A 25,465-nucleotide genomic window follows, 5' to 3' on the forward strand; every position below is an offset into this window, starting at 1 on the left:
CACCTAGAAGATAAAGATTATCCATTAGAAGTCCCTTCACGATCACCTCCAGACACATTCATGCCACAAACCTTTGTGTTGCTCCTTCTCCATCAGCAACAGAAGCATCAAGGCTGTGCACCAGGCACTCTAACGGGTACTTTAAGTGAACTATTTAATCTCATCCTATGAGGCTGGCACTACTGTTTCCATTTTACAGAAAAGGAAACAAAGAGTTTGTCGAAAAGTACAAGGCCACAGAACTAGTAAGTGGCAAAGCCAATATTCAAATCTCCATCTTTCTTGTCCCAAAGTACTTCACTGTATTTCTTAGCAAAAGTAACTAAATCAGCTTCTAAAACAACTATTCATCTTTGAGAACTCTGCTCACAGAGTATCTCTGGAGTAATTCCTAGGAAATCAGTCTAAGGAGGGTAAATAGGTAGCTGAAGGACAGGGAAGTGAGAGAGACTTATGTTTAACTTTCTTCCTCTTCCATAACTCTTTGCAAGCTTTCTAGAGGCTTCCTTGATTGCCACCCCATTTCCAACAGAGTTGGTCACTTCCTCCACCATACTGCTTCTCTACTTTGTTCATATAGCTATTACTATACATTTTTTATGCTATATTTAATTATTTATTGACATGTTCATTTCTATTCTTACCTACAAACTTCTGGAGGGCAGAGACCCTGTCCTGGCCAATCCCTCCTTGTAAACCCTAGGTATTCCTAGCACAGTATCTGGTACATAATAGGTACCACCCAACAAGTTAAACTACCTCCTCCTCCTCTATTTTTTTAACCTCTATCACAATTCATCCCTAGGCAATAGCCTCGTAGCCTAACTCCTATCTCTAGCCATCTTTCACACTGCCATCACACACTGCATCCCCTCCCCACCCAGTACTGCTTTCCTAAAACAGATACCCTATCACTGCCCTACTCAAAAAGACTGAAGGCTCCCTACTACCTCTAGAGCATTTGGCCTTAGAACTATCATCAAGGCTCTCTAATATGATTCCAATTCCACTCTTACTTCTGTAAACTCTTCACTATAAGCCCTCAAGTCTCCAGCAATATTGAGTCATCTACCTCAGCCAAAGACACCATACAGTTCCATTCCTCCCATGAGACAGGTCCAGCCATTTGTCACAGTCTGGAATATTTTTCCCCAACGAAGTGTCTCAAATTTTTACTCATTTTCTAAGGCCTATCAAACACTACTTCCTTTATAAATCGATTTCCTTGAGCTAGAGTTAATCATCATCTCCTCAGTTCTCCCATATACTCTCTCACTCTAAGTACTTAGTATATTATGTCTTAATCTAGAGTTATTTGCATATGTCTGCTCCCTGCTCTGCCCCACTGTACCCTCCAAATACTGAATTCAATATTCCCTGAGAACAAGAACGCACATTCAGTTCACTCAATGCATTTATTGAGTTTCTGCTAAGTGTCAGGTCCTCTACTAGAAACTATGGATAAGACAGAGATAAATAAAATAATTTCTTATACTCGCTCAGCTGCTGCCAATGCCAGATACATCATACCTGTTCAATATATATTCATTAAGTTAATAAATATATAGTTTATTTGATATCTTTGTTCACATTTTCCATCTGTGTTTCCACTTACGGCTTATCACCAATAGAAACTAGAAGGAAAGACCTTTTAAAGCCTTTTAAACCTAGATGGAAAGAAAGGCCTTTATTTCTCTTCCACTCCCCCAAGAAATAATCCAGAAAGTCAGGAAGCATAGAAGGAATGTTCTATGCTTTTATTATCAGCAGAATTTAGGAACAGAACAGAGACTGGATTACCTGCTGATTTCTCCTGAATCACACTGGCAGAATGGCATCAATATTTTGTTTGAAGAGTTAAAAATATCACACTCATAATAAATTATAATTCTAAAAATTTCCAAATAAAAATTTTATTATCTCTCACATTTATAATTAACTGTATCTCCATTGCCTCTATCAGTATACATAATTTAAAACCTGAATAAAATTCCTGAACTGAAAGTACGTTCAAAAGACACTTTTAGAGACTACTTTTAGAAATTCATCTTGACAGTCAACAAGAATTAACAAGAACATAAAGTAAATATATACCCTTTAAATATGTCTCCTAAAGAAAATGATTTCATGCAGATAAGGTGATTTAATTTTTGGGGTGCAAAATGTGTTAGGAATTCATTTTCAAATTAATCAAAACATTGAGACAGGCTATTTTGTCCTAATAAAGTAAGCTTATTTTGCTGAACATACACAAAAATTATGTTTAGTTTAAATGAAAATCCAAGGCAGAAAACAGAACATATTATTTGTTTCGTTCAATAAAAGGAACTTCCTTCAAGCCTCACTTCTTAGGCAATGAAGTACCAATCATCACAGTCATATTGCTACTTTTCCAAGGCAGACCTAGAAATCATGCATTTTACAAAACAACTGAGAAGCAATTCATACCCAACTCTTGCCATTTCATGAGAAAACTTGCTACAATGACAATTTCTGGTAATAAAACTGACATCTTGGATCCAAATATTTATTTACCTGTCCTAATCTTGGATAAACACACTGTTTAAAAGAAAATTCAATTTTAAATTAAGTATAATAAACTCTCAGATGAGCATGTATCACTGCAAATGAAAGGTAACTAACAGCTGCTCTTTCTGGTCAAGTCTTTATAATGACATTAGGATTTTAGGAAGGAATTTTTATATCTCTTGATACAGTTCAATATATCTCCAGAAAGACAATACTTGGCCAAAATAAGCTACATGACTTGCTTTTCTTCCATAAATGAACTGTTTGCTCTTTCCTTCCAAAAGCATTGGGTTGGACCTAAAACTGTGTTCAAAAAGATTACCAGAAATAAAAAAAAAAAAAGATTACCAGAAATAAACAAAATCAGACCAAAAAAAACACAACAGTTTTCTCCAAGAATATACAGGAGGTGGGTACTGTTTCTCATCCATCCATTTGTTCGTTCATATGAGTGCTAGCTAAAAAGTAAGTACTGGAATTACAGAAATATAAAATAGTCCCTCACCCTTGAATCTGTACCGTTTTACATCATCAGTAAGCAGACAATTAGCTGTATAAATATTATAATTACAGTCTGCCCAAAAAGCAAAGGAAGCATAATAAAGGCACAATCTTATTTTGGGGAGGAGAAAGTGCCACCAAAAAAAAGTAACTGTAAACTACGACTTGAAGAGTAACTAGTTAAGCTTGGCAAATGGGGAAAGAGACAAGAGAAGGTGAATATAAGGAGGAAGGAAAGAACCTGCACACAGCTAGAAACATGAGCCAGCAAGTACCATCAGAGAACTACAGAGAGTATCTTACGGCACTACATACCTGCCATCTACTTTCCACAGATGCCAACTCTGATTAGAAAAAGGTCTTTGGGGGTATTTTTGAAACCAAGTCCCCCTGCCAGGTTTATGGTTAACCTCTCTATCCAAAACTTTATTCCCTTTCTTGTCGCACCCTTGTTCCCCTCAGGATTGAGAAGTATCAAAGAAAAAGGGAGACTGAAACCCAGCAGGCCCCTGCGAGACCTTCCCGGGTACAAAAGCCCCTCCGTGTTTCTTGTTTGTAGGAAAAAGGCTTTAGTCCCTAGGCCTTTCCTGACTTCCAAAGAGCAGACTCAAGCAGTTACTAATTGGGGAAGTGAGGGAATGCAGAATCCAAGGAAAAGCAGTCAAGCAAGAGAAGTGATGACAGCTTTAAACAACAGCAGCCACAGAACAGGGTCCTACTTCCTCCTCAAGGCGTATACATAACAATCGGACAAATATCTTTGAGTAGTTCTGCAGAAACTAAGACTCCCTCCCAAGAGGTGGATGGTGACTTCGTGCTGATCACAAGCGTGTACACCCTGGATAGGATGGAACCAGGAATCTGATGACTAAGATTCCCAAAACAACACCCTGTTGCCTCACCACCAACCAATCAGAAGAAAGTCCACAAGCTGATCACACACCCTACAACCCTCACCCCTAATGCTGCCTTTAAAAACCCTTCCCAGAAAGCCACTGGGGAGTTTGGGTCTTTTTAGCATGGGCTGCCCATCCTCCTTGCTTGGTTCCTGCAATAAACACTGCACTTTACCACAACCCAGTGTCAGTAGATTGGCTTTGCTGGGTGCCGGGCAAGTGGAGCCCAGTTTGGTTAGGTAGTATTTTCTAACCTATCCCTCTCCTTTGGGGTTCCATCCCTCTCCTTTGGGGTCACTTTATGTTGATTCAACTCTGTTTAACATCCTACTTTCTATTTTCTGGGGCTTATTTCTCCAAGCCTAAGCTGGCAGAAAAATGGAAATGGAGATTAACTGGATGCCCCAGTTAAGAGCTCCCATAGCTCAGAAAAGAGATGAGGAATAAGGACCTTAAATTTAATCAGGGTGAATGCCAAAATGAGAACTGCCCTAAGAAGCATTCCGTTCAATTGAGCTGTCAATTCAGTATTTTTAAGTATATCTCTGTTAAGTCATTTCTTAACCATGTCCACAGTGGTTGACAAGTAGTTAATTTAAAATCGAAACAGGGGACTTCCCTGACAGTCCAGTGGTTAAAGGCTTCACCTTCCAATGCAGGAGTCTGATCCCTGGTTGGGGAGCTAAGATCCCACATGCCTCGTGGCCAAAAAACCAAAACATAAAACAGAAGCAATACTGTAACAAATTCAATAGAGACTTTAAAAATGGTCCATATTAAAAAAAAAAATCTTAAAAATAAAATTAAATAAAATAAAATCGAAATAAAGGAACTATTGAGTTTGTTTAAAAAAAACAGGACAGGGCTTCCCTGGTGGCCCAGTGGTTGAGAGTCCGCCTGCCGATGCAGGGGACACGGGTTCGTGCCCCGGTCCGGGAAGATCCCACATGCCGTGGAGCGGCTGGGCCCGCGAGCCATGGCCGCTGAGCCTGCGCGTCCGGAGCCTGTGCTCCGCAACGGGAGAGGCCACAGCAGTGAGAGGCCCTCGTACCGCAAAAAAAAAAAAACAACAAAACAGGACAGATAAGAATTAATGAAGACATTAATGATGTCTTCAACATCGTTAGTCATTAGGGAAAAGTAAATTAAAACCACAACAAGAAAACCACTAGATACCTATTAGAATGGCTACAAATTTAAAACAAAACAAAACCCCTGACAACAGCAAGTGCTACTGAGGAGGCAGAGCCACAGGAACCCTCACACGCTGCTCGTGGGATCGTAACTAGTACAGCCATGCTGCAAAACGATTTGGCAGTTTCTTATAAAGTTAAAAATACATTTAACAAAGGACCCAGCAATCGCACTCCTTCGTATTTACCCGAGTTAAATGAAAACTCATGTTTACAAAAAAAAACCTATACAATAATGTTTAGAGTGGCTATATTCCTAATTGCCAAAAACTGGAAATAATCTGATGTCCTTCAACTGAAGAGTGAGTAAGCAAACTGTGGTTGGCTCATCCACATAATCAGCAATAACAAGGAATGAACTACCAATACATACAAAACTAGAGATGAACCTCAAATGCATTACACTCAGTGAAAGATGCCAGACTTAAAAGGCTACTCTACTCAACATACTCTATGATTCCGTTTATACACCATCCTAGAAACAGCAAAACTATAAAGGAAGAAAACCAATCAGTGGTTACCAGGGGCTGGAGATGGGGAAAGGTTGCCTAAAAAGGGGTATGGAGGAGTTCTTCAGGGTGATGGAACTGTTTTATATATTGATTGTGGTGATGGTTACAAGACTGTACACATCTGTCAAAACTCACAGGCCTGCACACTAAAAACGGTAAGTTTTACTACATGTAAAATATGCCTAATTTAAAAAAAAATAATGAGGGATTCTGGCAACAAAAAGATGAGACTGAAAAATTACAAAGGTCACATCATGAAGGACCCTGCTAAGAAGCTTTAGATTGTAATCTCAAAGCAACAGGTGTACCAAATAATCTCAAGAAGGGACAGACACAATTGAGTTCTGTATTAGAAAGAAGATGAGCAATAGTTATATTGCTCTCTCACTGGAGTGAGAGCAAAACAGGGAGCAACTGGGAGACCTCAGTAATTTAGGGGACAAATTACCAAGGCCTGACTCAGGCAGAAACTGTAGAAATGGACAGAGAAAGTTTAAGGCAAGAAATTCTCAAGTTTCTAGCAATAGTGTAACCATTAACCAAGCTAGGGTTGAGAAAAAGATTTTAAACAAGCTAAATTTAAATGCCTGTGGGACATTCCAATACAAACATCTGGGCAGATATATTGGTCTAGAGCTCAAGGGAATGACCTGAGATGTAGTTTTAGATTTGAGACTTGTCAGGGAATGTGCAGCCATGAAAATATAAGGTCAAGCTCATGCAAAGATACAATATGTAGAGTGAAAGGTAAAGAGAATCCTGGGAATTATCCTGAGCAACACCAGCATTATGGAGTTGGTGATATAACTTGAAGTATAAAAGAACTGGCTTACTGAGTATACAGCAGTAGAGTCAGAAAGGGTTACAATCATGTGCCTATTTCAATTTGGGGTCTCTCAACCACTTTATCGTTGGCTTCTCTGATTTTACCTTTGGCTTCATCACCCTGGGAAAACTAAGGTAGTTAAAAAGTTATCGTTGAACCCAAGGTTTCACTTTGTACTTTCCGTATTGTTGACATTGAGAATATTCAGCAAATAAAGAGGAATGATCTACCAAACATACTTATTTTGTCAATTAAACACAGAAGAAGCACCAAGAGGGGTTAAATGACTCACTTCAAGTACAGGTAAACTTACACAGCCCCATAAATTTACCTTGGTAGCTGCACAAATGACTCTATAGATGCTTTAAAGGATCTCTGATACCACAATGAAGTTATCAGGAAATACCACAGGATAGATCCAATGATTCTACGTAATTAGCTCTCAATCAGAGGGATGCACCGAAATTCCCTGTGGAGCTTTCTCAAAATGCCTATCTTCCAAACTCTACATCTGAAAATACTGATTAAGGAACTTTTGGGGTAAGACCCAAACTACTATATTTTTAATAGTCCCCTAAGTGACTCTGATGTGTGCGCACACACACACACACACACACACACACACACACACACACACACACACACACACACACACACACACACCCAGTGATCTCAAGTTGAAAAGCCATGATATAAAAGTTGGTTCTAGCATCTACATGAAGTTCTCATTTGGAAGCTTCTAAACTACATCCTAATACTTGGGAATGGCCTCCAACTGAGAGCGTACAAACATACATTTCCCTGATCTAAACCTAAAATTCTGAGGCCCCATCCCTGTAAAATATCTATGAATCACCTTTTGGTTTTGGTTAACTACCTTTGAGAAGATTTAATTTCTCAGCAGAATTCAGAAAATGGCAGTGTAAGAAAGGCATGGAAAATGAGTCATTATCTCTCTACTGTTTTATTCCAATTCTCCACTTTAACGACAAACCTACCAGAAAAACCTGGTAATTTCACCAACTCAAGTGTTAACTTCAACTAGTATTTAAGCAGAGCCAGGTACAACATGCTATACTAGAATATTCATATTCCACTTTTCCAATTACCAAAATTTCCAAAAAATTCCAATTTTCCAAATACATCATAAACGGTTATGAATCAAAGCAAAAATAATTACCCGTAAGCAAACGATTTTCCCATCAAAATGTACACTTACCCATCTCTTCCCTTACTGACGATTTTTACTTCAAAATAATAAATCCCACAGGCTGCTGGTATTGGATGCGTGGCACGAACTGAAGCTGCATCTTTTGGGGTTTTGCCATGACCTGCATAATGAACAGGAAGGAAAAAAAAAATCAAGAGAGATAATCAAATGAAAATCTTAACAAATAATTCAGGAACCAATATGGTTTTTGAATGAGATATACATTTCTGCTTTCATCAGTACAAATAATCAAAGACTTAATAACACATTTATCATCACAATTAATCCAATATGCAAAATAGCCCAAGTTAAACATGGAACTCTTCACACTATTACTAGTTTTGATAAAATTTCAGAATCTAAGCACACTGAACCTAGCAGTCCTTTATGCAAATTAAATAAAGTATTTTAAGGTAGCCGGTATTTTTAAGAGACAAAAGGATACACTTGAAGAACAAGATGAGAATATGATAATTTTATTAGATCTAAATTTGCATATAATCTATCTAATTCCTAAACAACACTTTTTTGCCAAATGGCCTAACTTTTTAAACCAGAAGCATCTGTATCATACACTATTTTTTAAAATTTATTTATTTTGTTTTTGGCTGCGTTGGGTCTTCATTGCTGTGCGCAGGCTTTCCCTAGTTGCGGTGAGCAGGGCTTCAATAGTTGCGGCACGCAGGCTCAGTAGTTGTGGCACACGGGCTTAGCTGCTCCGCGGCATGTGGGATCTTCCCAGACCAGGGCTTGAACCCGTGTCCACTGCATTGGCAGATGGATTCTTTACCACCCCACCACCAGGGAAGCCCTCATACACTATTTTTTTAAGTGAAATTTTTATAATTAGATTGAATTGGCAAAACAGCTTTCTTACTTTAAGAATTTACAATTTTGTTGGTTAGATCCAAACTTTGGATAGATTTTGATGGTTTCACTCATTTCATCATCCACATTTCAACTGCCTGAACTTAAGTTAGATGGGGAACAACGTAAAAGGAAAGCATTTGGTAATATTTATTGTAATATAATTCAACATAAAAATATTTAAGGGCTTCCCTGGTGGCGCAGTGGTTGAGAGTCTGCCTGCCAATGCAGGGGACACAGGTTCGAGCCCTGGTCTGGGAAGATCCCACATGCCGCAGAACACTAGGCCCGTGAGCCACAACTACTGAGCCTGCGCTCTGCAACAAGAGAGGCCGCGATAATGAGAGGCCCGTGCACCCCGATGAAGAGTGGCCCCTGCTTGCCGCAACTGGAGAAAGCCCTCGCACAGAAACAAAGACCCAACACAACAATCAATCAATCAATCAATCGTTTTAAAACATATTTAATTTCCTCTGGAAAATCAAACCTCCCAGATACCAAACCTGAGGAAGGCAAAAGAGAGCTTGGGAGACAAGGGCAGAGAGAGGTTACTATACACAGCATTCAAGGAGCCCAGGGCCTCACTTAGGACTCTCCTGGGCTCTATACTCCAGGAGACGTTTAGAAAATCTTCTCTACCCACCTTTACCCCACCCCAAGTCCTGGGAGAAATGCACACAGCCCTGAGATGGTAGAGACCAGATACACAGACAGATACACTTGACAGAAAGCCTGGGAGTGGTCTTGAGGCCAGTCAATTTTCCAAAATTGTAACTTTAGCAAAACTGCATTGTTGGTGTTTAGAAAAATTAAAAATTTTAATATGTAAAAAAAAAATCATTAATCTTTGATCATTAATTCTATCCAAAGGCTGATCCATAAAATTTCTTTGGTCAATTACAGCCTTCTGAGAAACATATCTAACCTCTCATTGTATTTTCTTTCTTTTTTAAGAAAGCAATATAATAACCATACTAATGCTGACATCTTTAGGGAATCTGTTAGATAAAGGCTTTTAAACTTTTTAAATTAGCTATTCCTCAATCTAACCCAGAGTTTTATTCACTAAGATCACCTCCCCTGTCCATCACCCAAGACACAAATTACGTTGAAAGCTAGCATGTGAACAAAACCACGTGAGCAAGAGAAAATATGCCCATAAAACCACCAGAAGAATAAAGCTGAAGTAGCATGTCAGAAAGTATTCAGAGAGAGTGAGTGAGACAGACTCCACAATCCCGAAAAGGGCCGTATGAGCAACAATGCTCCAAATCATTACTCAGGTGTTCTAGTTAGATATGCTTCACCCAATACAAACTTATGTCATTAATCTTTCAGTCAGACTATACCATTACCTTCATGGGTAGCAGAACTCCCCTTCTCAAATTTACCATGACTGTTTTAAAACTAAACACCTCTTATCAGTCAAAAATTATATCCTGTTTATACAAGAACCATCAAACACCAATGAGATCACATCTTCCCTTACCATACACTCTGTCAAATTATCAATGCGTATCCTACCATTAAACAGTTAAGTTTACACTTGCAATGCAAATTAGCACATGTTCACATGGCCTAAAAGGAACTAAATGAACTCAGCCACTCTATTACCATTCATATTAAGTATATGTCTTATGGGCAGAAGTTCTCAGCAGGATGAACACTGAGAGGTGATAAACTTGGCTAGAAAGATAAAAATGGAAGCAGCAATGTACAGATGCTGATAAAACTGCTTTAATATATGCAGGTAGTATTTACATGGAGCTAAGCAGAAGAAAGTAACGGCATAAATCTGCAGAATGATACACTAATCACTTTTTAAAAACAGACATTTAATAAATTATGGTTTCAGCAAAATATATTTTTCGGTAACATTATGTTCAAATAATTGGCTGCCTGGGAAAAGGTCATGTAAACTAAAAGCATTTTTAAAATTTAGACAGTTAAAAATAAATCTAAAGAAAACCCCAATTAACCCAGGAATCCTAAATCAACTAGCCCTTATTTTTGGTTTTGGTTTTTCTGAAGAGAAGTGACCAAAACTTTTAGGGATAAGGGAATCTCAAAGTATACTTAATAATAGTAAGTGATAACAGTTGACATACATTTAATACTATGTGAAAGGCACCATTCTAAAAGCACTGTACTGACAGAGAAAACAAACTTATGGTTACCAAAGGGTGATGGGGGGGTGGGTAGGGTGGACAAATTAGGAGTCTGGGATTAACATATACACACTACTATACATAAAACAGATAAATAACAAGGACCTACTATATAGCACAGGAAACTATATTCAATATCTTGTAATAACCTACGATGGAAAAGAATCTGAAAAACATGTATACGTATGTATGTATAACTGAATCACTATGCTGTACATCTGACACTAACACAACATTGTAAATTAACTGTACTTCAATTTTTAAAATGATAAATAAATAAAAGCACTGTATTTATTAACTCATTTCACATTCAAAACAACTTATGAAGTAGGTACTATTTATTATCATTTCACAGTTGAGGAAGCCAAGGGCAGATAAAGAAACTCAGGTCGTACTGCTGGGTGAGAATCCCAAACCAGGATTTGTGCTGGGATTTAAATTCAAGAAGCCTGATCCAGTGCGAGCTCTGAGCCCACAGGAAAGATTTAGTTACAGTGAACGTTCTGGGATCACTTCACATGTATTCCCACCTCCTATTCTAGCTACTTTTGTGGGAAAAGAGAAAGAAAACTAATATTTGAGAGTAAACAATCTCTCAAAGTATTAGGTGCTTCTGTATAGATTTTTCTCATTCGACATCTGTGAAATAGGTATAATTTAACCTCATTTCTAAAAATGGAGAAATTCTTACAGAGATTATATAACTTGCCCAAAATTGGTAGAATCGTGCATTAAATCTGTGTCTGATTTAAAATCCCCTACATCTTACCATTATGCAAAAATAACTGTAAAGAACTAGAGTCATAAATCTTCAAGGTTTTAGTATATTCATTATGCTCTACCAAGACACTATAGAAAAATTCTGTAAATGTTAAAAGGATTTGTTCCATTTTAAAATTAACCTTAAGATGTAAAGACTCAAGAAAAAGTTGAGATACAAGATATTACTATCAGAGTGAAGAGCCTATGTCTAATAATGTTCATCAGCAGGAAGTTTATTGCCTTCAATTCTGTGGTGACCAAAGTACAACCCTCACACTACCAAAGTGTACATTTTTAAAACCACAGTCTTCAATGTTAAGTGTTTTCTAGATGGTTCAAGAAGAAAATACATGTACTGCTTCAGGACTCTAAGGCTAGCAAGGTCACCTCCTCCTATTCAATCTGTTGACTGCATTTAACTGAAACAGAAAGGGTTTGAATAAAGCCTTCCCCCAGAGCCCTCCACTCTCCAACCTGCAGCCAAGTGCCCTTCCGAAAATATAAATCAGCCTTCCTTGTACCACTAGCCCTCAAGACAACTAACACTCCTTCCCATTCAGCCTAGAAAAAGATAAACTTCCAGAAAACCTTGTTTGATCTTGCCCTCCCTCTGCATTTTCCACCTCCTCCTTTCTGCTCCAGCCACACTGGCCAGGCCAGGCTGTGCCCAAGCTACTCCCTCTAACTGGAAAGCTGTGTACCCTTCCTTCTCAGACTGGCCAGGTCCTCCTCAGCCCTCCTATCTTAGTTCAAGTTTTACTTCCTCAATTATTCTTTCTCTAGTCTCTCTGACTCGGTCTAACCTTTTTTATATGCCCTCCACACAACATTAACACATGTTAACACTTAATTTTGATTATTTTATTGTTTCTGCATTTTAATTCCCGGACCTCTTTATCCCCACTGACTTCCATTCTAATTTCAATCATTCTTCCTGGAGCCACACTCTGGATGCTGACATCACCTGAAACTACTCCACCTCAGAAATATTAAATTGCAGTAAAGTCTGTTTTGCTACAAAGCACATTTCTTGAATACAAATTAGCCCACATGCACTTGATAAACATGGCAATGATATCAGCATAATAAAGAAGTCACTCAGCTCATAACACAGCTTTTCCCAGTACATTAATGAATTAAAGAGAAAATTTTAGCAATATACAGAGGCCCAAAGTCAAAAAAGCTGGGATTCCTCCAGAAGTGCATTCCTATTGTGCCCAGTGTTTGGTGGCTTCAGGAACTGCTATACCTGCCACTGTATTAACCCATCTGGGGAAAATTCAAGTGCAGTACAGATCAAAAAAAGCTAAGATACTTCCTCTTTGTTTATATCAGTATGGACTCATGCATCTCATGCATATTTATTTTATACTTTGGGTTATAATTCAAGACTAGTTCATTTCTTTTGTTGCTCAAACTGTTCCCCGTTTAGCCACTGGGAGCTTTTTCAGTTGGCTGCTCTGGCGCTCTGACATACCTCCATTATGTGTTTTTTGTTTTTGTTACTTTCTGGCACTACAAGATGCTGGAAGCTCATCCTGTGCATTTCCTGCCCTAGTCCTAGAATCAGCCATTTCTCCAAGGGGCCCTGGCTCCTTTTATGGGCAAATGGCATTAGAATCCAAGATCTAGGTACTAGGTAGGCTCACAGTTACTGGGGTGTCACTGCTTTTAGGCCCTCTCATTGACAAGAGCGAAGAAATATATGTGTGTACACTAAACCCCTGTATATACACACACCTGTGCTTTTTATTTAATCATCTGTGTACATATTAAACTGAACATTAGTTCATACTACTGTCTCCAACTCTAATCCATTACCATGTGGATCATTCTAACCACTCCAGTGGTGAGAAACCTAGCTCCCACTGTGCACCATCCACTGATTTAACTGTTAAGTTCTAGTATACATGGACAGCAGTATCAGAATTGTTAACTCATATCCCCCTGGGATGCAACTTATCAACAAGAATTCAGTGCTTATATAGTTTCTTTTACCTTTAGTTTTACAGACTCCACTGATTTCCAGTTACTTATTTAGGTCAGTGCCTTTTCCCTCCTCTTCTGAGATTGCTTCATATATTTGTAATATAGTTACACTGTTTTGTCACATTCTACATTCTACACTGGGATCTCCCCCACCAAGTGACTTTCTAAAAAATATGTACCTATTAAGGTTCACTCTTTATGTCCTAAAATTCTGAGGGTTTGATGAGCACACAGTTTCATGCAGCCACAATTACAGCATCATACAGAATACTTTCATTGACCTAAAACATCCCGTTCTTTGCCTCACTCGCCCTCTCTCCATCCCCTCAAGCCCGACAACCACTCATCTTTTTCCTAGCTCTATAGTTTTGCTTTTCCAGAATGTCATATCACTGAGATCATACAGTATGTTATCTTTTCAGACTGGAGTCTTTCACTCAGCAATATGCATTTAAGATCCATATGTGTCTCTGTGTGGATAGATAGCTCATTTCTTTTTTATCACTGAATAATATTCTATTGTATGGATGTACTGCAGTTTATCCATTCACCTACTGAGAGACATCTTGGTTGTTCCTTGGTTTTGGTGATTATGAGAAAAGCCGTTATGAACACTTACATGCAGGTTTTTGTATGGGCGTAAGTTTTCAAACCAGTTGGGTAAACACCTAGGAACTCAACTGCTGGATCATATGGTAAACTATGTTTAGCTTTGGTAGAGACTGCCAAACCATCTTCCGAAGTGGCTGTATCATTTTGCACTCCCACCAGCAGAGTATGAGAGTTCCTGGTGCTCTCTGCACCCTCACCAGCAGTTGTCGTGGCCAGGTTTTCTTTGGATTTTAGCCATTCTAATAGCTAAAGCTATGCATTTCCAATTGCTTTAAAAAAAAAAAAAAAAAGGTGAAAAGAGCTAAACCCTGAATCAGATTTTTATTTTTGATTAAACAGCTGTCAAGAACTTACAACTCTAACAAGGAAGACCAAACCCCAGGGTTGAAGGCTGTGAAGGATCAGCAGCCTGTGATGTTGGGCACACATGGGAGTGGAAATTTAACTGGGCTTGTATTGTATTAGGACTGTTATTTCTGTAGTGCTCTGGTTACAAAGTTCCATAGGTTTTAAGTGGTCTGCCCCAGCCCTATTTTTCCCATAAGCCCTGTTACTTTTAGTGTGCAATTCTGTGAAAAACATTAAGTTTTTCCAGCAACACAATTTTGGCATTACAGTGGAAATACCGACATCTTCCCCTAGAACACACCCTCCTATCCTCTCCCGTGTCTAAAGAATTCACTCTGCACTTCAAAATTCAAGGAACTCCAGGGCTTCCCTGGTGGCGCAGTGGTTGAGGGTCCACCTGCCGATGCAGGGAACGCAGGTTCGTGCCCCGGTCCAGGAAGATCCCACATGCCGCGGAGTGGCTGGGCCCGTGAGCCATGGCCGCTGGGCCTGCGCGTCCGGGGCCTGTGCTCCGCGGCAGGAGAGGCCACAACGGTGAGAGGCCCGAGTACCGCAAAAAAAAAAAAGTCAAGGAACTCCAGTGCACTGAACCCTTTCTTGTTTGTTTGTTCTTCTCTTTCCTCTTCCAGGATGGTATACATGGTAATTATTTAAAAGCTCCCAAATATCTTGATTTCCCTCATATGCCTATCCTTCCATCAAACCCAGCCAGCAAAACCACAGCCTTAAATCAACATTATAATCCACCTTCCCTACTCCTGCACTGGGCAGCTGGCCTTTGCGGAATAAAGTCCAACCGTCCTGCAAACAGTCACCACTGTGAACTAATGATGTCAGCTGGCACCCTCCACTGTTATCAATACCACACAGCAATCTTTAGAAAGATGAAGATGGTCCACATCTCCATCATTCACTTTAGGCTTTAAGTCCTCTACTTGAATTCAGTGAGCAAACTACCTCACCTCCTTTATCACAAAACGGGACTGAAATGGGACTCCACCATTATACCATATACCAACCACATATATATGGTTATGTTCTACTCTCCTCTCGCGCATTACTAACTCGTCTGTCTACACCAGTCCACCTCTTCCACTGTTATCGAAGGAACAGTACGTACTCCTCTCCTCTTCAAGGGCAAGCATCTTAAGCTTCTGAACCACCTTCCTCCCTCCAAGTCCTTACTCTGTCAGCCTCCCAAGCTTGTATTTTCATCCTCTCCCTCTTTACTCTCCTTCCCTTCGATCTATAAGGGCACAGTGTCCCAAAAAAGTATATCCTTCTCATAAAATTATATGTCTCTGTGTTATAAATCATTGTCAATAATGCACTGGGGTTGGTGGTTAGTATAATGAACTTTTTTTTTAACTTTAAGGTAATAAAACCAAGTATTGGTACTATTTATCTTATTTGTTAAAACACGTTAAATTCTGTAGACATTTATTGAGACTCCATACCTTGCACTAACATCATACTGTCATCTAACTTACGTCACTTCAGTTTTACCCACGCAGCCAAACTAAAACTAGGCCTACTTAGAAATGATACAATAGTTTCTAACACAGTACCTTCCAAAGGGTTTTCTAGGGATAATTTTAAGTATGTGGATTTTCATCTTACATGCTGATGTTATAAGCTAATCTCCAGAGAGAACATAACTCCAATATCAACCATTAAAAAAAACAAAAAAAAACAAAAACCCACAGCTGCCCTAACCTCCATTCTCCTCCAGGTATTGACTAATCTCTTTCCTCATCTATATTTCTCAAGAATAACCTATATTCACTATACTTTCTGCTTGGTACCTCCTACTGACCCTGATTTCTGCCCCCATCACTCAATTCACACTGCTCTACCTAAGGTCACAACAAACTACTTTCCAAATCCAGTGGAAATTTTTCTGTGCCTATGTCACTAAACCTATATGTTGCATTTGACACTAAAGTTCACTTCCTCATTTCTGACACTCCTCTGCTCAGCTTCTGTGACACCACCCTCCCCGCTGTCCAGGTGCCTCTTAACTACTCCTTCTTGGGCTCCCTGCAGTCTTTTAATGTTGGTCTTGCTCAGGGTTCCATCTTTGGCCCACTGCTCTTCTCACTTTACTCACTCTCTCTCACACTCTGAGTTTCAACTACCAGCTACAGGCGACTCCCAGGTCAGTCATGACCTCAGCCTCTCCTCCAGGCTCAGGTCAATGATGGTACGTGCCAGCCCCTCCTAGGAGAAACTGACCCCCACACTGTCCCTACTGAGAGGAGTGGGGCCCACACTATCCTTCCACCAGGAGGACATTTTGTGTTTCATAACAACCCTCACACCCCTCCAGCTGATTCAACACAGGTCAGCATCTACGGGAAGGCCACCAATTCACTCCACAGCACAGAATGAAAAGCTCTGCCCAACTAAGAAAGATGGCAACTAGCTAGGCCAATCTGCTGAGTCTCTTGGGAGTTTAAAATAGGAAAAAGGATAAACCAGTTAGTAGGGAAAAGAACAGAAAACCACCAGAAACTAGCACTGTAGCTGAATCATCTGAACATTAGAGTGACAAATCAGGAACTCCAGCTGTGGTGATGACACAGAGCCACCCTAACTCCAGAAGACCTCTTTCTGTTCTTTCTCCAACGCTATTTCTTTGGCTTCTTCTGGTTTACATGGTCAGATCACATGGCTAAGATTCCCATTTTCACTTACCTCTAAGTGTACTTCTTGCGATCATTATTTGCTTCACGGTTCACTGCAAAAACCTAACAGGGCTGGAAACCCAGCATCAGCCTTGATTTCTCCATCATTCCATCATATCCAGTCAGATTTACTTCAGCACAGATCACAGATATGTCTGCTCTTCTCTGCCCCCACCACTGACCAGTTCAGGTCCTTATTTCTTATGTGGTTTGCAACAGCCTTCTAAATGAGTCTGCTATTTCCAGTCCACCTCCCAATTAGTTGTATAATCTGACAAAGATGAAAATGAGCCAGTCACTTCCTACTTAAAATCCTTAGATGATTCTTTGTCTCCTACAGAATAAGATCCAAGCTCGATAAAATATTCTATAAGGCCTCGCATGATCTTTTCCCAGCTGTACCTTGTCACACACTTAAATTCCAACAACCCCATATTGCTTGTAGATCCAAACATATAGAATAATTCTCTCCTCTATGCTTTTGTTTATGCTTTTTCCCTTGTAATGCCCAGCCCCTCCTCCCCTATATCATACTCATCTTTTAAGACTGACCGCTGGCCTCATCCCCTTCAAGAAGCTTTCCCTGACCCACCAACTTCACCCCTGACAAGGGCAGCCTGCAGCAGATCCTCCCCCATCTTCCACAGTACTCTATGACACTTCCCTACTACACACACTGCTTGATGTCCTTTGAGCTCTTCGAATTCAAAGACAGTGTCTTATTCACCTTTGAGTATCCAAAACCTGGCACAAAGTAAACACTCACTAAAAGCTTGTTGAATAAACAAAATGAATAAATAGAGAGTAAGGTATATATACAAATTGTCTAGAAGAATATCTGCCCTACAGCAATTGCTCAATAAACCATTACAAAAAAAAACATTACTATTGTCTACTTCTGTTAAATATGATTATTAGAATCACTTAATCCTTGCAGTTATAACTAGCATTCTTAAAGCTCAATTTTGGCAAAGGGATCCCTGGGAAAGCTTGGTTTTTAAATTCCTTGATTTTGAAGCACATTTTTGTATCACCTCCCATAAATCTCTAAAGACATTTGTATTGGTAAGCAAGCAAATATGTGTTGAGATACTTATTCTACGTAAAGAAGTGCAAGAAATTAGATAAGCAGTTAAACTGAGGACACGTTAAAGGCCTAGTGGCTGGTGATACGGAGGGGGAGGGGAGCTGGGCATACCAAAAGTTCAACCGATTTGGTCACTGTTAATAATACTTCAGTTAGAAGGTGCAGTTCACTATTCATTTCTTCCTATCATTCCCAACTTTCACTTATCTTACATTTCTTCTAAGCTGCCCTAAATCAGTATAATCAAAGCGTCTGGACTTTTCCATGGCATTAGTGTGCTCCAGGTAGCACTTTCCCCAGAGGAAGTACTTTCAACATCAACTTCAAAGTCAACTATTCTTCAAAAAGTTATAAATGTGATCACTGGATTTTAACTACTTGAGATAATTAAGTCTCATACAAATTGAAATAGGCAATACAGTGTGGTGGAAAGAACACTGAATCTAAAATCAATGAAAATTAGTTTCCAATCCTGGCTTACTTGTGACTGGGAAGCTCTAACTTCCAGGTGCTCCCACTTTTTCTCGTCTTAAATGAGAACTCCACCATCTTATGCAAATTCACTAACATGCTCCTGAGTGTATGTATCAAAACGCTTGGCAAAGTAAACAAATCGTGGTAACTTCACAAATATAAAAATGCAACCTGTAACTGAAACATTTAGACTAATCAAACCCATTGTCATATTCATTAAAATGCTTTAAATTGGAATAAAGTGATCATTATAACTTAGGTCTAAACTTGTCACATTTATACTTATTCAAAGCTGGCAAGAATTTCAAAAACAAAAGGGGCCATGCTTGAGGATTTCAACAGTTGGTGTGTGACTGCTAAGCAAAAAGTCTTCTAAAAATTTTTAACAGGTAGTAAACACACCCAATTCCTCTGCAATCCAATCAACTTGGTCTGTATGGCTGACACTGTTTAACATTAATTCCTTCAAATCATTTAAGGAACCCCACTGTTTCCAAAAGAGTAACTCCAATTTAGAAGAATAACATCTTCAAAACAGAATACGTTCAGACCAAAAGAAATTTATATTTCAAAGGTAAGAAAAATCCTCATCATATGGAAAATAATTATCATCAATCTTTTGAAATTCTGTAATATGCAAAAATACTTTAAGAACAATAGTTTTTAATGTTATTTTGTGACTTCAAATTTGCTTACCACTACCTAAGACACTTCCCCCTTGCTTAGATACCCAGTAACTTCTGGTGTGGTCCACTCTGAAGGCACACAGAAAAACAACAGGAAAAACACACAGGCACATATTAAAATAACAAGACGAGGAAGAGGCAGTAGAAGGGGAAAAGGGGCCCGTGTTTGTGACAAGGGGGAAGGGAGAGACAAAGGGGAGATAGAAAAAAGCGAGAGGAAAGAAAAGGAATGACAAACAGCAAAATCTGTTCTTCCAGAAATAATGGTTTATGTTTACAAAAGAGTGAAGTTTCCAGAAAGTGAATCTTAGTATTACACAACAGAAAGTAATAAAGAGGCCAAGAGGAAAAATAACTGAGACAGCAGTGTCATAAATATTCCAAACTCCAACCGATTTCACATAAGCTGCACTTTTGCGTGACCCAAATCATCAATTTTATGTAAAAGTAGTTAGTAAAACTAGTCAAGGCATGTTACAGTGCTAAATAGACTATAATCACAGATCTTAGGTATGGAAATTCAGAGCTGGAAATCTCCTTACCAACACCCAGCTCAACTCCCTCATCACTCAGAGGAAGAAACTGAGACCCTGTCTGGTAACATGCCTAAAATCACAAATGATGGCAGGACTCGGAAAGCTAGAATTCTTTGTTCAATAATCTCTTATATCTACTCCCTCTGATTTTATAAGCCAACTATCAACCATCAACCATAAAATTTAAAGTAAAGTTTTGTGGAGTCTGACAAAAAGCATTCTGGTAGCCAGATCAGAAGTAAACACTTCATACATAGCACTGTTCACACAAATTAAAACACAAAATTAAACAACAGCCTTCACAGGATATTAACAAAACGTCCTAACTTAAGAAAAACCAAACGTCCAATATTTTGAAAATTTCAGCCATTTAGATTAAGAAGCATAACATTTAAAATTGAAAGTACTTCTCTGGATCTATGGATAAAAGGAAGGAATATTCAACAAGGCCTATTTTTGTGCGTTATACTTTGCAGCCAAATCATTTGGAAGACTTCGGTGGCCATTCTCCTTCCTGATTAAATAGTAACTTATTTATCAAGGTTCTTCTCAAATTTCAGTCCAGTAAACTTTAAGAATTTCACCACAATGGTTGTTTATACCCTCTATATCCATGTCACTAGGATCTGATAAAGACCCTCCCTTTGAAGCCAATCAAAATGAGGCTGCTCTGAATGTAAAAGCAGCAGGTTTGGGGCCTAAAAAACTGGATTTGTTTCCAGATAGACTGACACATTGGATTGATTTTTTTCCCCCAGATAAGTAAATTTGATGTGTGTTATTAATGTGGGCTACATTTCAAAAACTCCCAGAGCAATTTATAATTTTATATACAACTGATCTGCTTAAAGCTTTGTTTTAACATAGGAGAGGTAGGTGAGGGAGGAGGGGGAGAGCACTAGCCTAAGGCTCTTTTTTTAACTGCAGGTGGAAAATAGGAGCCAATTTTCTTTAAAATGCTAAATAGCGTTTTTAACAAATCCCTGTTTTCAACGAGACTTTCATAATGCCAACACATAAATATAGGGCATATCCAATCAGTCGTGGTAGGTTACTGCTCCCCTAAGAAAACACGTACTCCTGAGGTTTCACCTCTCGTACCCTCCAGTTGCTTTTAGCAAGATACACTGACGGCAAACTTGGGGCCCCGGCCCTTGTGTTCCCCTAGACAATCTCTAGCTTAATTTGGGGCAAAATCCTCCACTGATTACTCCTCCCCCTATACATCCCTGCTCTCCCTTAATTAGAAATTATCCCTCAGAATCGTGCCTCTCTTCCCCCCACGTAAGAGGAGAGCGCCTGACCCAACACCACCTGGAGAACAATGTAACCCAACTCCGAGCCCATAGATTCCTCCATCCCAGCCCTACGATTTATCTCAAAGGGAAATCGGAAAGCGAGTTATGTCCTGTCATCCTGGATTCCCCCGAGGTGTCCTGCTCCTGGCCTGGGATTACCAGCTCCATTCTACCCAGGACCATTATACTCACCTTCCCCTTCCCAGAATCGCCTGCTTTCCCTCGCACCTCTCCCCGCGACCCCAATCCCACCCTGGGAGCAGCAGAGCCGGCGGCGAGTCCCCTCCGAGGACACCCGGCCCCGGGAGGGCGGGGGCGGCCCGAGGGTCTGTGGCCCCACTCCCACCGCAGGACACACGCCCAGTACCTTTGTAGTGCACCCGCAGGTTATTCTGAGACAGGCCGATGTAGCTGAACTTGTCCTTCGGGCTCCAGGACCGAGGCAGCGGCGTCTCCTGCTCGTCCACGGCCGGGTAGAGGCGCTTCAGCCGCCGCTGCAGCTCCTTCTCCTGCTCGTTCAGGGTCGAGTCCCCGTGCGGGAAGGGGGCCGCAGCACTGCTGCCCGCCGCCACAGCCGGGGCCGGGCCGCCTCCGGCCGGGCCGGGGCCCGCGGCAAGACCAGGGGGCGCAGGGGGCGCGCTGGCGGGGGCGGCCGCCGAGGCGGGCTGCGGGGGCGGGGGCGGCGGCGGCGGCGGCGGGGCCGCGGTGGCCGGGGGCGGTGGCGGCGGCGGCGGCGGGTGGAGGAGCAGGGCGGCCGCCGCGGCCCCTAAGCCGCCACCGCCGCCCGCGCCGCCGGGCGAGCCGGCCGGAGAGGAGCCGGCGCTGACGGCCGGGGGCGCCGGCAGGACGACTCCGGACACCGGGGCCACGGCCGCCGGCGGTGGCGCCGGCAGCTGCTGCTGCTGTTGTTGCTGCTGCGGCGGCGGCTGCCCGGACATCCCGGCCGCGACTCAGCCTGCGGCCACCTCCACCTCTTCTCTCCTTCCTCCTCCGCTTCCCGGGGGCGCTGTCGCTGCGGCCGCCGGCACCAGGCGCCCAGTCCGCCCGCCCCGGAAGCAGGCGGCGGGCCGCGCGCCGAGAGGGAGAAAGCACGACGGTTGGGGGGCTCGGAGCCGGGAAAGTGGGCGCCGGGCCCGGGGAGGTCCCGAGAGAACGCTGGCCGGAGCGCGGGCGCTGGCCCGGGACGAGGCGCTGAGGGCGGGGGCGAGGCGGGGGCGCGGGAGGAGAAGGCGCGGTGGCAGCAGCCGCGGCCGCTACTCTCGCGGCTGTTTCCCGGCGGGCGGGCCGGGCCGGCGCGAGACGCTGCGCGCGGGCGGTGCTGGGCGAAGGGGCGGGGCCGGAGGGGCGAGCTCGGCGCGAGGGGCGGGGCCGAACGGGGGGCGGGGCCGTGCGGGCGGCGGAGGGCGGGCCCGCGGGGGTCCCGGCGCCTGGAGACCGCACTAGGGAGGCGGGTGGCCCCGCGCGGACTCCGCCTTTACCCGGGTGGACCGGTCGCTGGGGTCCCCGCCTCTGCCGGGAGCCCGCCGCCTCGCCCCGCTCGCCCGGGCCCTCCTCGGGAGAATCTCCTCCTACTTTACTTCTTTTTGTTGTCGTCGCCCCACCTCCCCAACCGTAGGGTTCCCGCTGGCGCGGCGGGGCCCGCTTCTCGCCCAGGCGAAAGTAATCGAGCCCCGTTGGGGCCGCCGCGAGTCCGGTCTGCGGGCCCCAGGGACGAGCGGGGCGGCTCCGGCTCCCGGCTCCCAAATCGGGTCCCCGGGGCGAGACGTCCGGGCGGCGTCCACGGGCTGCTCGGGCTCCAGCTCCTGCACCAGTACAGGTCCCTGTTTGCCGCCTCCTTCTTAAGGAACCAACTGCTCTGCATACTTCATAACCATTTCTGAAGGGAAAGTCTCCCACTTAAAACAGGGAGCATCTTGTTAAGTAATTTTATGAGGACTTAAAGTGAACCCAGGGTGGCAGAAGGTGTCACTAATTTATTAGGAATGCTAATAAAGACTGGCATCTCATCAAAGAGCAGGAACACGAACCGTACGAATACAAGGTGTATTTACGCAGGGCTTCTGGAGGCGTCAAAACGTTTTAGGGACTCCTTAGTTTTCGTAACAGGCCTCTTTGTTACGTAGCAAAGAATTATGACCATTTTGAAAACAAGGAAATATTCACTGAGGTCAGCAGAGTCAAAAATAGGACTTCCTACTTTGCAATTCCCAACAGTGCTTTGCTTGGTCGACTAATTGGGCACAACTCGCCAAGTGTTGCTCTCTGACCCGTCCTAACATTACTATTTTGTTTTCATCACATCTCTTTGTTTAGGTTATCGTTTCCTTAGCTGGCAAAATCGAGCTTTACACGTGTAATCTACACCATATAAATTCTGGTATTTTGTTTGCTTCCAAAGATATTATGGTGCTAATTGTTTGGCCAAATAAGCAAGGAGTGTTCTTTGCTGAATAGAGAATTATTTTGTCTTGAAGAGGGTAGGTAAATGGTGATTTAATTGAAAGCCCTCAACGGCTGGCCAGAACTAATAGTCATTTAGTCTAATTTCTCCCTCAATTACCCAGCAACTAGATGCCCTGTTGTTCTTTAATAAAAATATCCGATAATTCTAACCTGCTGTTTGATGACTTTTTTCAAGCCACTGCACTTTAAATTACATGATGTCATTGTATGTAAATTGTTCTAAGACTGTCATTTATATTACAGTAACGAGTTAAATGTAAACCAAGCTCTATTTAAATGTTGGCTAGCCAAGGTAGAATAAATGGGCTCCAAGTCTCATCAAACTTTCTTGAAATAGTCACCAAGGTTTTATTTATGACGGTGTACTTTCTTCTGTAAGCACACTGAAAAACCATTTAGAACTTTACATATCCTAGGAAAGGATAAAAGTATCTTGACATTGGGCTTCCCTGGTGGCGCAGTGGTTTAGAATCCACCTGCCAATGCAGGGGACGTGGGTTTGAGCCCTGATTCCGGGAAGATCCCACATGCTGTGGAGCAACTAAGCCGTCTGTATGCCACAACTACTGAGCCTGTGCTCTAGAGCCCGTGAGCCACAACTACTGAGCCCACGAGCCACAACTACAAATCTGAAGTGTCGAAGAAATTTAGGCCTAAAAAGCTTCAACAGATAGTACTGATAGATGAAATATGGAAGCAAACTAAGTGCCCAGCATGAAGGGACTAGTTGACGAAATTCCACTCAATGGAATCAGGAGCACATAGAGGAAATTTGTTTGAATTGTTTTAAAATGCATCCCCTCTGGGCAGTGGAATCCCCAAAAGACAGGGCCAACTAATTAGAGAAAAGTCACTCCTTTCTCTTGACTTAGTGGATATTGGGCCCAGTTTCTTACCCACTCCTTCCAGGCCTCCTGCACAAGCACAGCCTGAAATAAATATTATATACCCTCTTGAAAATGAAGACATGGAAAAATGATTCTGATGTTCTAAGTGGAAAAAGGCTATACAATAATTTACACTGCCAAAGCTGTTAGCAAAAGGCATGAAGGAAAATCACAAAATGTTTCTATAATGGGCAATTATAATACATAATTAAAATTTTATTACCAATATATTAGACTTTTACATAGAGATGTAAATGATAAAAATCCACCAGCCTTGAACTTGTCCACAACATTTTTGCGCCTATATTTTCAGTCCTTCCCATGTATTGCTGTAATATTGATACACACATATCTGCTGAGGTTCTCAGTAGTGAACAGTTAGGAGCCAACTCTGGCTCTCTTAAGTGGAAGCAACTTATTGGAATGATATTTGGTGGGTCTCAGAATTGACCAGAGGGCTAGACAACCAGGCCTAAAACAAAGACCAAAAGGGTTCAGGCAGCACAAATAGACTGGCCCCACCACTGGTCGCATCAGCCACCATCAGATGCCACCTCCACCACCTAGACTGTCACCTTTCCGACCCCCAGTCTTTTTATTACTCACTCATGTTTCAAAGTTGGCCAAGCCTAGGTTGCATGTTCATGCCAGGGGCTGCCAGTGAGCAGATATCCCCAGCTTATAGAGGTACTGAGTTATTGAGACCTTCAGCTCAGGGTGGGCCTGGAGTGGCTAGAGCCTGTGGTCCCTTCTGGCAGTGAGCAGCCCCGTGCGTTCATAGAGCGCTTTACACGTCTCATTCATTTTCTATGCTTGGCATGACATGAAGAAGTTAGAACACACTGCCCTAATGGGACAGTGGCCACTGATGCTCTCAGTCGAGGATTTTCCAGTACTAGGAAAGAGGTGCAGACACTGGCCAGCCAGTTTCAGT

General features: G+C 42.0%; 1 protein-coding gene across 2 annotated transcripts in view; it reads right to left on the reverse strand.

Moving 5' to 3' along the window:
- Positions 1-22,427, reverse strand: part of RANBP9 (RAN binding protein 9) — a 90,025-nt gene extending 67,598 nt beyond the window's left edge. The window contains exons 1-2 of one of the 2 annotated variants that reach the window (XM_089918333.1): positions 21,549-22,427; positions 7,677-7,788 (exon numbers count right to left, since the gene is read on the reverse strand). In XM_089918333.1, the coding sequence (XP_089774459.1) occupies positions 7,677-7,788; positions 21,549-22,119 (683 nt within the window). In that variant the 5' untranslated portion in view covers positions 22,120-22,427. The remainder of the gene's footprint in view (positions 1-7,676; positions 7,789-21,548) is intronic. The other variant, XM_089918332.1, reaches the window with a different exon arrangement.
- Positions 22,428-25,465: the final 3,038 nt, after the last annotated feature.

Source organism: Delphinapterus leucas, chromosome 10 (assembly GCF_059928025.1).
Source record: "Delphinapterus leucas isolate spDelLeu-1000000601 "Yukka" chromosome 10, BTC_Dleu_Yukka2, whole genome shotgun sequence".
NCBI lineage: Eukaryota > Metazoa > Chordata > Mammalia > Artiodactyla > Monodontidae > Delphinapterus > Delphinapterus leucas.